General features: G+C 46.2%; 1 protein-coding gene across 1 annotated transcript in view; it reads left to right on the plus strand.

Moving 5' to 3' along the window:
* The window catches only part of ABCA12 (ATP binding cassette subfamily A member 12), a 79,891-nt gene that overhangs the window by 7,299 nt on the left and 60,532 nt on the right, over window positions 1-12,060 (plus strand). Inside the window, exons 3-4 of the mRNA XM_053947904.1 lie at window positions 8,643-8,790; window positions 11,051-11,139. Of these exons, the coding sequence (XP_053803879.1) occupies window positions 8,643-8,790; window positions 11,051-11,139 (237 nt within the window). The remainder of the gene's footprint in view (window positions 1-8,642; window positions 8,791-11,050; window positions 11,140-12,060) is intronic.

Genomic DNA, 12,060 nt, shown 5'->3' on the forward strand with positions numbered 1-12,060 from the left:
CAAGTCCCTTTCCATCCTACAGGTTTTAGGAAGGTATGGGAGTTGTGTAGGAGATACAATCTGTCCCTCAGGGCTCAGCCCACTCAGTCTGCAGAGGAGCCCAATTACGCTCCTTGCTTTAACGAGCTGTCACACCCTGTCACACCCTCCCCGCCCGATTTCTTCCTTTCTTGCTGGCCTCCTCTCCCCTGCTGTCAGTTGAACCTCATCAGTATTCCCGGTAGGAGCTGTCTTGGGTGTGGTTACCCCTCCACTCGCTCAGAACCCTGCTCAGCTGGGGCTGTGGGGAGGATGTGGGACAAACCTCACCCCTGTTAGACCCCGGGTCTGCTCCTACGTGCCCAGGGACAGCTGGGCTGTGAAACCCGTGCCTCATTCACAGACAGTTCTTCTTCATGGAAAGTAGCTGTGCTCTTGGGTCTGCTCTTAAATCCACCAAATTCTGCCAGGGAATTCGTTGGTAGAACTTTTCCCAGTGAAGCACTTTCTACCCTCCACCTCTGCCCAGAATTCCCCCTAGATTTCCCCAGCGTTGTGGAGATGCCTGCAAGGGTACATTGCATTCACTCAGAGATGTTTGTCAGAGAGAGACTCAGCAGCAGAGTCCTCCACCAGGCTGCTCTTTGCAGCCAGTGTTCTGGGGGAATATCATCAGAATTGGTCAGTGGTCTGCTGGTCAGTACCAGCACAGCTGTTTGGGTCTAGCTTAGAGCCAGAGCTGTGTGGCACAGCACTGTGTAGGAACAGATACTCTGCTCTCATTCTTGGCTCCAGTGCTCCTGGGAAAAGGAAGGCCCAGGATAGGCTCTGAGCTTCATCCCATTCAATCTTGCTGTAGCTAGGATTTGAACAGCTCCAGAACTGGCTGGAAAAGTCAGTACAGGCCCCAGAGCAGAGATCTTCAATGCCTTAGAAGGTATCTCACCTGGAGGTGAGAAAACTCTGAAAATATGCTGTACTTTATAGGAGTTTGCCTCTTAGTTGGAGGCACCTGTATTCATCTCTTTTCCCAGTAATGTGGAAAAATTAATAGGTTCCCATGCTAATTACAGGGAGTTGGGATGATGGCTCAGCTGCACAGGCCACTCCATTCATTTGGATAAGTCATGGATATTTATGCAAGTCATAATCCACCCCCAGGGTTCAGCCTATTCTGCACACAGACAAGCACACATCAGACTTCAGGCTCTCCTTCACCACTTGCCTGTGGTGGAGCAGCCCCACTCCTTGTGTTCCTTTACACTGCTTCATTTTCCTCCCCTTCTTTTCTGTCAGGCTTCCCCCCTTCTGCACATCAGATTTTTGCCTGTGCCTGTCTGCAGTGATTAGGGAAATGCCTCACCAAGTCTCTGGCTTCGGTGTGAATGTTTTGTTTCATTCTGTTGTGCTAGAGAGCAGACTGCCATATAACCCTCTGTTTCATTAAACCAGAGTTGAAGGGGGTATGGGTTATATTAATTAACCCCACATTTGCTGAATAGACATATACACTGATCTCCTTACACTGATCTCCAGCCACAGAGTTCCATGTCTTTCCCTTGGCTTGCACATCAATTGCTTAAAGAGAGCACTGTGATGCTTGTAATGCCTCCCTTGTCATAAATCTCCACACTTCCCTTTCTTTCTGCAGACTCTTCTGCCTTCTGGGGTGTGACTGAAGGATGTTCAGAGTTGGAGCTGGGAACTCCTGACTTACCACTGTGATTTTTCCTTCCCCACTGAAGCAGGGCCTTGGGGCAGTCACTTAATTCTAATTGCTTCCTGAAACATCTCAGTCCAGGTGCTGGGATCTAAAAGGGCAGAGGTATTTTTCCAAAGGTGCTGAGCAGCTTGGCTTAGACTGAAATTAGCAGTTGTTGATGCCTGTGTTTCTGGAAAGGAGGTCACTTTTGTTTAAAGAATCTAAACCTGGGCTCTGGAGGCACTCAGCATTGAAAGATATGGGTTGGGTAAACACAGTTTTTGTGCAGGTGTTTTTACAAGAGTCTAGATACGGATTGAAGCTTTTAGGTTCCAGTTTCTTGCTGGGAAATGTCCTGACTCTCTTCTTAGGTCCTGTTTAGGTAGTTCCCTGCTGCTCATACAGACAAGATCAACCTGGCTGCGTTACAAGACCAGGTTAGCCTTGTCTGCATTAAATATTGCTTTAAAAGATCCCTCTAGGAAAAGGGCTTGTGTGCAGTTACTGCTTTCTCCTGGTGTGTTTGTGGAGCAGGCAGTGGAGCATCCCTTCCTAAGCACTGTCAACCTCCTCAGCTCTGCCCTGTGGTGCAGGCAGCAGCTCTGTCTTTTCCCCACCTTGCCCTGAGTTTGCAATTCCTCTTCGAAGGGTTCCAGGTTCCACCTCCTCTCCTTTGTTCCTGTCTTTGGTTTGGAGGTTCTTTCTCCTCCCTTTACACCTGCTGCTCTTTGGCTCTTTTGTGATTTTTATGCTTTCTGCTCTTTGTTCTCCCTGATCAGTCCACGAACCCAATGTGATCACAGTGCTGATTTTTAATTTATTAAATAAGGAGGTGGAAGTGGAAGGTCTGTGGGCGAGCAAAACCAGCTTGCCCAGTCTTAATAAGCATGGAAGTGGATTCTGTCTGCTCTGGGCTGGTCATATTGCAGAGCCTGAAGTGCTTGAGGGAAAAATTGGGCAACAAAATGAAATGCTTCTTCCGTGGAGGCCACAGAGGGAGGGAGGAGTCTGGCTGTGAGTTGTCTGCTGCTTTGACTGCAGTGTCCTAGGCAGGCAGCTGAGGACATCATGAGAAAACAAGGATCCTGTTGCTGTAAAGATAAAAAAATGCAAGGTTTTAAATCTCACCCAGCCACACTGGCTGTCCGGGGGGTTTGGATGGATTTATCTGGGGTCCTGCTGTGCTTTCATTTCAAAAATCAGGAGATGCAAAAGGAGGCTGTAGTGAGGTGGGGATCAGTCTGTTCTGCCATGTCTCAAGTGAAAAGATGAGAGGAAACAGCCTCAAATTATGCCAGGGGAGGGTCAGATTAGATGTTAGAAAAAAAATTGCACTGAAATGTCACAGCAATAGAAGTGCCAGGGCAATTAAATATTCTCTTTTAATAGGTAAGTCATAAGCCAGCTGGATATTCATGTATAAAAAGTGCCCTGCTTAAAAATTAATCTCATCCCATAGATTTGATAATTTGCTTTTGTTTTTGGAGAGAAATTCAAAGTCCTAGCATTAGCATAAAGCTTTGTACAAAAAAACATAGGCAGCTTAAGTTGTTACTGATAAATAGATGTGAACAAAGTTGGAAATGGACAGTTGCATGTGGTTGGAGGGAAGCAGGATCTTTGTCATGTCATGAAACAGGCACTTTTGTCTTTTTGGCTGTAGAAAAAGCAGAAATTAAAATTTCAAGTGATGCTGTGTGGCCATGAGAAAGACTAGAAGGGAACCCAGAAGGTTATGTGTACACAAACACAGCCAAACATTTGGCATAGAAAGTTGGGAGGAGGTGACCAGAGCAGGAAATATTCTCACTAGAAGTTTTTGTGACTCTTGAGATAAATATGGATCACAGCTGATAAACAGTTTGGGCTCTTTTGCTGCTCTGGGGTAGATCCCCACTACTCAGGAGTGATTTTAAGAGAGTGTGTAGGAACACAGCACAGAGTGTTCCCTCCACTGCAAAAATCCTGAAAGGTTTAAGATTTCTTCAGCCAGAAGCTGAAGGGGTTTGATCCATGTGATCATTTTAGTAGCTACTGACAAATCTGTTTTTGTGAATTGTCTAATTCTTTTGAAATCAATGTCTGCTTTGTCCCATGGCAGTAAGTTCTACAACATTTTGGTATTTGTTACAAAAATGTGGTTTTGGTCCTGTTTGCTGGTTATGTCCTGATCTCATTGTGCTTTGCTGTCCCTGTCTTGTGAGGAGTGATCATTTTTTCACTCTTTTACTCACTGAGTCCTTACTTTATTTATTTCTTTATCAAACCGCTTTTTGGCCACCTTTTCTCTAGCTGAAAAGTCCCAGTTACAATGTTGCCTTGTATGATTTGGCAATGATTGAATGCATTTCCAATTAAACACAATACTTCCTAATGAAGCCATTGGCTCATTAGTGCCTCCAATTCACCAGTGGCAGAGTTGAGGTTTGTATGGATTTTTTATGAACTATGGGAGGAATTTGGAAGGACTTAGAGCATAGGACTTAGGTAGTGTCAGAGTGTGTGAATGTTGAAGGCAAGCAAATTTTTTCATGCCCAAGTAGTGGTGGTATGACTCTAAACTAGAGGTGGTAGAAACCAGAAAAACTCAGCTGGGGGCTGCTGTGGTCGTGCTGCTGTGCCTCTGACCTGCTGAATTCCTGGCTGGATCAGCAGATGACTGGACTCAGCTATAATGTAAATGCCACAAACCTCAGTGCAGTGGAAGCAGCAAAATCAATGTGGCAACGTGAAACATGCTCCATTTAGGTTTAAACATTTGGGTCAATTTCAATTAATCTTATAGACCATATGAAATAGTCATTTTCATCCCTCTTGTATGACATTTAGAACCACCCTGACATTTCTCATTGGTATTATACCAAGCACCTTTACCTGAAGAAAACAAAATGCTTTGCTTGTGTTGAAGGGAAGTGTGCTGGAATTTACAACATTCAGAAAAATAGGAGAAATTAATTTTCTTTTTTTTTCTTCTGAATGAGAGCAAATGGGGAAAAGCCAGAATTTCCAGTGGCATGTGTGCATTAATTGGTATCTTATGTTTGTTATTACTGCTCTGCATGCCTTGTTTCTTCCCAGCTCTTGGAGATGTGGCTGGCCTGGTTAGATGCTACTGAACAGGGAGAACCAGCCCATGCAGCACTGAGCCCTTGGCCTCCTCTGCCCTTTGGGGTGCCTCTTCCCTTCAGTTTCTGAGCCCTTCTCTCAGTGGGGATAGGAAATCAAAACTCTGTCAGAAGACACAGTAAAGGCCTCTGCACTTGGCATTCTGCTGCTGGCAGACCCAAAGTCAGTCTTTGCTAACAGGATACAGATCGAGGCTTGGATTTTGGTTGCAGCGGTGTCAATTTGGCCAGAAATATGAGAGGGTGCTCTCTCAGCTCAGACACGTGGCAGCAGTGGGTGCAGTGATCTCTCCCCCTTGACTCATGGGCACTGGTAGTGGGACCCTTCAAGGGAAATTGTAGTTTTAGCAAATTAGGAGGTTTAAAGCCAAAGGCAGTGGGGAGATTGAAAAAAGAATTTTGTCATGTGTTGTGGATCTGCTCTATTGCGTGATGTGGGATCATAAAGTTGGGGCTTGGATATGGCATTGCCATAGGTTTGAGTGGGAGAAGGAGCTGCCTGTGGAAAACAAAGGGATTCCCAACAGTAGAAACACTGCAAAAGTCTCTAGTAAGGGTGTTACACTTCAGATTGGGAAACTGTCACTTTGGAAAGACTGTCCTGTAAAATTTGTACCTGCAGAGCGGGTACAACTCTCCTGTCACATTTGGTAGCTGCTTACATTGTGCACTGATGTCACTGGTGTGCTGGATAAACCTCAGCCAAGGCAGGGACGGGTCAGTATGGAGATCTCCTGAAGCAGCCTCCTCCCTGGCCATCCATGCAGTGGTTACAGGGCCAGCAGGGGATTCATCTGTGTGGCTCTGTGGGGTCACGTCTCCTCACCATGAGCAGGGGGATGGAGGGCAGGAGCATGGAGCAGGGAGAGCATTAATCTCATGGCTCACCTTGGCATCAGTAAATTCCTTCCTTTGCAGGGCTGAGAACCAGCGTGGGTCTAACTTACACCACGTGGGAATCTGGCCGAGACATTTTGGGTTTTAATGTATCACAGTCTTTCTCAAAAAACTTCCTTAATTCTCTAACTGCTGTCAGAGCCCAGGCCTCTTCCAGAAGAGTCCTCCCTGGCATTGCCACCTCTCCTGTGCCAAGAGCATGATGGGGTAACACTGGTTCATGCCTGCAGTGACTCAGGGATGGATCAGGCCCCATGGCTGCATTCAGCTGCCAGCAAACTGCTCAGCATCTGCTGAGAGCTGGCAGAGCCTCGCCAAGTGCCTCAACCTCATGGGCTTCACAGGCATGTCTTCACAGGCATTGTGCCACCACCACGAGTGGCAGCACTTCCAAACTTCAGGTCACGAATTCCTGTCTCTTTATATTTGGGGCTGCTGTTTCAAAAGACGAGGAAGAACCGATACCATCACTGTGTTCTGACGCTGAGCACTTCACTTGTGATAGAGCAGCTCTTGGTTTAATTGCCCACTTAGTTCAAAGTGTGGCACTTTTGAGTCCAATTCTAGAATTTGCTATTGCTATAGTACCTCAAGGAAGAGTCTTCCTCTGATCTGGATTCATCAGGATCTCTGCTTAATCACCTCTGTAAGCATCTGGCATGTCTCTGAAGAAGACCAGTGCTCCGCAGACCCGTCCTTGTGTTCCCCTTTCAGCTTTACGCTGAGGAGTTACACAGCTTTAGCTGCTCCTGGTCTACTAAGAGACATGAGCTTAGCTCCTGGCTGTGTGGTTGTTGGTAGGTGTGGAGGGCAGTGAAGGGTGGAGCTCCACACATCATTGTGGCTATGCCCTCCATCCCAGGCCTCATGGCTTCCCACATCTTTGAAGCTTCATTTTGGTAGGGACACCGATCCAGTGAGGTCTGTGGTGTGCATTTTTGGATTGGTGTGCAAGTCAATGCCCTGCATGGGAATGAGGGTGTGGGAGATGACAAGGAAGATGAGAGGAAAGTGCCCGTGTGTGCAGAACGCTGTGCAGGGTTGTAATTGGTGATCCCAAAGGGCAAACACAGCAGACACGGCAGGGATATTCACACAAGGATGCTTCCAGATTAAAGTGCCCTGCTCTAAAGTTTCCCTCATGGGCAGCAGATTAATTACCCTACAACACCTTTAGAGTGATGGATGCTTGGTCCTGTGGCCCCAACACAGAAGTTCTGCCTGTAGGGATAAGGGAGCTCTTTTGCTGCCCTTGGTACTCTGAGGTTGCTGGGAGCTGGTTCAGCCAGCTGTGTAACTCCCAAAGGAGGGAGGGGTGTAATTCCTGAGGTGGCTTGAGGGATGCAGGGAAGCTTCCCACAGCAGGGAGCCTTCTCCTCTGGCAGGTATCCATGTCCTTTAATGCTCTCTTGTACTCCTAATTCTCCACTGAGGTGTAGAAGAGAATCACACCACCATCAAAGTTGGTGCCTGTACCTCTGCAGGTCTCAGGGGCCTCTGTACTGGTTGCTGTTTTGCCCAAAGCAATGGGACCTCCTGTGCTAAACCATGAGCTCTTGTGTTCTGACCCAAATGTGCAGTGCTCAGCTGTGCTGAGGAAAGCTCAGGAAAATCCAGCCTCCATCAAGGAGACCAACAGCTGTGGAATCCACCCACCCTGCCAAGCCCTCTGGGAGCATCTGGGGTTTGACCACTGCTATAATGAATAAATGTTGTACAAATGTAGTACCGTGTCCTTGTTGGGGGGGTGAGAGATAAAGCTGTGCCTGGGTGAGAGTCTCAGGTCATCTTTGAAGACTAGAGAGCAAGGTAATCAATTACCACAAGCCTGCCCGCAGGCCTTCAGCAAATCTGGCTCCTTGCCATAGCAGAAATAATGGCAATGTCCTTTGCCAGGTAATTTTCCAAATGATTATTTTAAATAATATGTTGCCGTGATCCAGCAAAAGAGTTTGGAGATTTATGAGAGCGTTTGTCTCTGAGAGGAAGAGCAGCCATGAACTCTGCGGGCTGGCAGCAAGCAGCACGGGGCAAGTGGCACATAAAACACTCGAGTGTCTCATTGCTCAGGTCCACTCTGTGTCTGGAGAAACAGGAGGCAGGGACACAGATCTCATCCCTCAGCACTGGCTGCCAGCATCCCAGGTCACCAGGCAGATGGTGCTGGAGCTGCTCTGAGCTGGGAGGACGCATGGGGGGTGGTGGTGATGGATTGCTGCTCTGCCTTCCCGCTTCCCGGGGCAGCTCTGCTCAAAAGGCAAAGGATGTTTGTTGGTCCTGGATCCATTGCCCCTTCCTGTGCTAAAAGCTGAGACAAAGCCCTGTTTTAACAGCCTGCCTTGAAAATAAAGATTGTGGCATTGTGTAGAAACCAATCCAACAAGTCTTGGAGAACATGTTCTCATGGGTGCTTACTCTGGCCACGTGCCTGCTTTCACTTTATTTATTTATTTTTTTTTTAAAGGCAGAATTAGGATATCTTAGTCTAAGGGTTTTTTTGTCATTTCTTTCCTGTTGTTGGATTTTGGAGTGAAGGGGGGAAATGTGCAGTTGCTTCAGGACTGACAGCATGACTATCCTATGAACAAATAGTTTGTCTCTTCTTCCTATTAACTGGGACCCTGAGCAACTGGGTCTAGTGGGGTGTCCCTGCCCATGGCAGGCACATTGGAACTGGACAACCTTCAAGGTTTCTTCCAAGCCAAACCATTCTATGATTAAATAGCCTGTGATGACTTTGTCAGTGTTGAGGAGGTGCTTGCAGTGGGATTTGGCAGATGGTACTGCCAGGGTGGAGTCAGTAGAAGGAGCCTCAGTGAAGCTAAGAATGTGTCCTGTTGTTTAGGAAGGGAAAATAGCACATCCTGACAGAAACATATGGCCAAAATGTGCATGTCCTCATCATCATAATGACATTTTTTCTCTTTTTCTCCCTCCAGGTTACCTTGCACCCCGAAACCTTCCCAGTGCAGGCTTCTTCCCGTTCCTGCAGACGGTGCTGTGTGATTCCGATGCCAGGTGTAAAGGCACACCATACACACCAGAAGATCTGCTGCCAAGGCTTAATGACATCTCAGCCCTCAGACTGTAAGGGAATCTGAATATTTCCAGGTGTTAGGAGCTGTAAAACAGAGCCTGTTTTGAGGGGGAGGGAGTATCCATGCATGTCTGTGTGTATGTACAAATTTGTCAACAGATATACCTCAACTACCTGTTTTAACAGATGTCTTTACACTTAGAAAACAGAATATCAGCTGCAACTGGACACTTCAGAAATAACCACGTTAGGGACAGCTCTCAGGAACATATCCACTGATTCAGGCTTGAATCTTATACTGAAGGGAATTTTGCTCCCTGAGAAAAACTCTTCAGCTCACCCAGATCAAAGCAAAGGAACATGTTTTTGCATGACTGTGGGTCAGGTCAGTGATAAGACTTGCCCCGAGAGCAGCCCAGAATGTTGCTCTTCCACTGGGAGGGATCAGTTCAGGATGCTTTGGGTGGAAGTTTGGGTGTTTGTTCTGGAGCAACTGCTCTTTGAGCAGGTCCTCCAGGTGCCAGCCAGAATGGGTGTCCTCTCTGTAGGCTATCAAACATGCTGGGAAACACATGAAAATGCTGAAGCAATCTTTGCCCATGAAAGCACAGATATTTGCAGCATGGAGCTGTCTGGGCATGTTTTGTTGGAATGTCCATTTGCTGAAATGGAAATGTTCAGTGGGACCATTACAATTCTCAATGTTCCAGCTGAAGTCAAGTAGCATTTGCTTTGAGGCATGCCAGCCAGGGTGACTTCTTCATCTTGGCTGCAAAGTTCTGACAGATCCTTGGGGAACATGCCATACGGAGGCCTGGCTGGTTCATGGAGAGCTAAAAATCTGGGCATCTCACAATGGCCCTGGTTACTCATCTTTGCTTTCAGGTGAGAAGCTGCTCCATGGTCAGAGTCTCAAAATCCCCTTTGGCCAGAGCTTGAGAGTCTGAAGAGCTAGAATAGGCCCCAGCAGAGAGCACATCTGGCAGTCTTGGGGTTGGTGGCTCCTTAAGGATCCTCCTTAGTGCAGAGGGAATAATTTCCCAGGTGATTCAGTGGTCAGAATCTCTCCATGAATGGGAAGGATGATTAAGGATGTGGGCAACTGAAGTTGCACAAGGTGAATCCTAATCAAATTCAAGGTCATGCAGCAGAAGAGAGGAGGGAAGGCAGAGCCACATGGAGACTGGATGCCTGGATTCTCAGCTCTGTTCCTCAGTGTCGTTTTTCCCTGGGCATGTTAAACAATGGTTCATTTGGGGTATTGAAATGAAGAAATAGGAGCTTCTAGTGCCAAAGCTGGAGGTCTTCCATGGGTTTGAATAGCTACAAATCCTCCTTGCTTTCTGCTTTTGGTTTCTGAAAAGCTGTTTCGGAAATAAGTGGTTTTTCCTGCCAAATGAAAACCAAAGGATTTGGCCAAATTTTATATCAAGAACATGAGTTATTAACAAGCATCTTGACCATTCTTGATGCTCGAGGTTGTCTGTGGGAAGTATCATCATAGATATGTGGCCATACCACCCCTTGCATGGTCAGTGTCAGCCTTGGTGTGTTCTACAAGGAAAAACACCAACTATTAAGTAGCCACAACAAAACTATCAGGATGCAGCAGAGTCTGAAACCTCAGGAAAAGATTCCTTGGGAAGGGGAAGGCTCCAGATGAATAGGTGCAGCTCTGCCTCAGGGGTGCAGGGTCCCCTTTGGTGAGTTTGTCACAAAGTGTTTGAGCTGTGGCCCTTCACTACCTGGATATATTGTTTTGTAATATTCAGCTAATCCAGGTTGCTTTTCTTTGTCCTCTCCCATTGTGCAACTCACTGAAGCTCTTGTTAAGCTGTTTTATAACTTGCCCTAAAAGTATGTATAACCAGAGGTCAGCAGAGAAAATGAGAAAGGTTCTTCCCTTTGATTCTGATCCTTAGAGGCATTTACCAAGGTGTGCATGGTAAGATTGCTTGAAATTTCTCTTAATAGAAGGGAACCAAGTCCAAAAATCAAGCTCAGCAACCTTTTCTCCTGTAGTGGAATGTATGGGAAGGATGAGTACGGTCCTGTTGTCTGGAAGGATTTCTTGGTAAGGCCATGCACTTTATAGCCATGGAGTTCTGTACTTTGGCTTCCCCAAGATACGTGCCAGGCCTCCAGAAGGAACCAGGCTTTTGCATAACCCAGATTTCAACACACCTGCCATGAAATCCAACCATTGACACATTCTGAGTTAAAGCAGTAAGTTAATAATAAGAAATTCTGGCAATTGTTACAGGTGTCTCTTCTTTTTTTCCTTTTTCCTTCTTTTCTTTTTTCCCCCAGCAAGCGCAGGAGCTCATCCAGTGTAGCCAAGGACAGGCAGCCATCACCATGGAGTGCAGAGGTTCCTGACAGCAGGAATGCTTCACTGGGTAGGTTACTCACTGCTTTAGGAAGTTCTGCTCTTTGAAGGCTGATCTTTTGAAGATCTCTGGACAGAGCTGCAATTCTTAGAGCACTGCTGAAATTATTTATGCATTTCATAGAGGCATGTGACCATGGCCATGACATTAGTGTCGATTCTTGGGAACAAGTACAAGTAGCTGTAGAGAGGAGTTTGGAATTTGGCCAAGAAGCCAGGATTAAATGGTTGTGTTTCACAGGAGCAATGCAAGATCACAGATTCATTGGACATTAATTAGAGACCTGGCTATTTATGGAATATTGCCCTTTTACTACCCACAAATTCTCCATAAACAGCTTATGATTTTTTTTTTCCAAAAGGGTTTTTATCCACGGTTATCCAGCAAATAAGTTGTCTTCTGTGCCAGAGTGGATATTTATTGTTGGTGATGTTCTCCTCTGATGTGACTCTCTTTCCTGAAGGAACTTTCAGTCTGAAAGTTTCCATAAAATCATTACAATTATTATTTATTGATGGTAATGGCTGGTACAATCTGCAAGCCATCATGATGGATAGTCCTTTCTGCAGGGAGCTCACGATGAAATGAATGATTACAGATTTGCATTTTCCTGTTCTGCTCCAGCCATTCACTGTTCCAATTAGCATTCCTGCCAGCACCCTCTGTGGTGCACAGACAGAAAAATGCAGAATGCAAAAGGGACCAAGTGCAGAGGCGTGGGGAGGGGAAAAGTAAATCAATGAACAGTTATGGGAGCTATTGACTCATGCTTGTGGTGAGGGAGGAACTCAGTTCTACATTTTATTTAAAAAAAAAATTTAAATGATAGGTCATGGGCCCATATAAAAAATTAAGTGTCATCCAGAATTTAATTATATCAGAAAAAAACCTAAAGTATTTACAGGTTGCCATTGGCTGTACCTTTGGAAA

Source organism: Vidua chalybeata, chromosome 7 (assembly GCF_026979565.1).
Source record: "Vidua chalybeata isolate OUT-0048 chromosome 7, bVidCha1 merged haplotype, whole genome shotgun sequence".
Classification (NCBI taxonomy): Eukaryota; Metazoa; Chordata; class Aves; order Passeriformes; family Viduidae; genus Vidua; species Vidua chalybeata.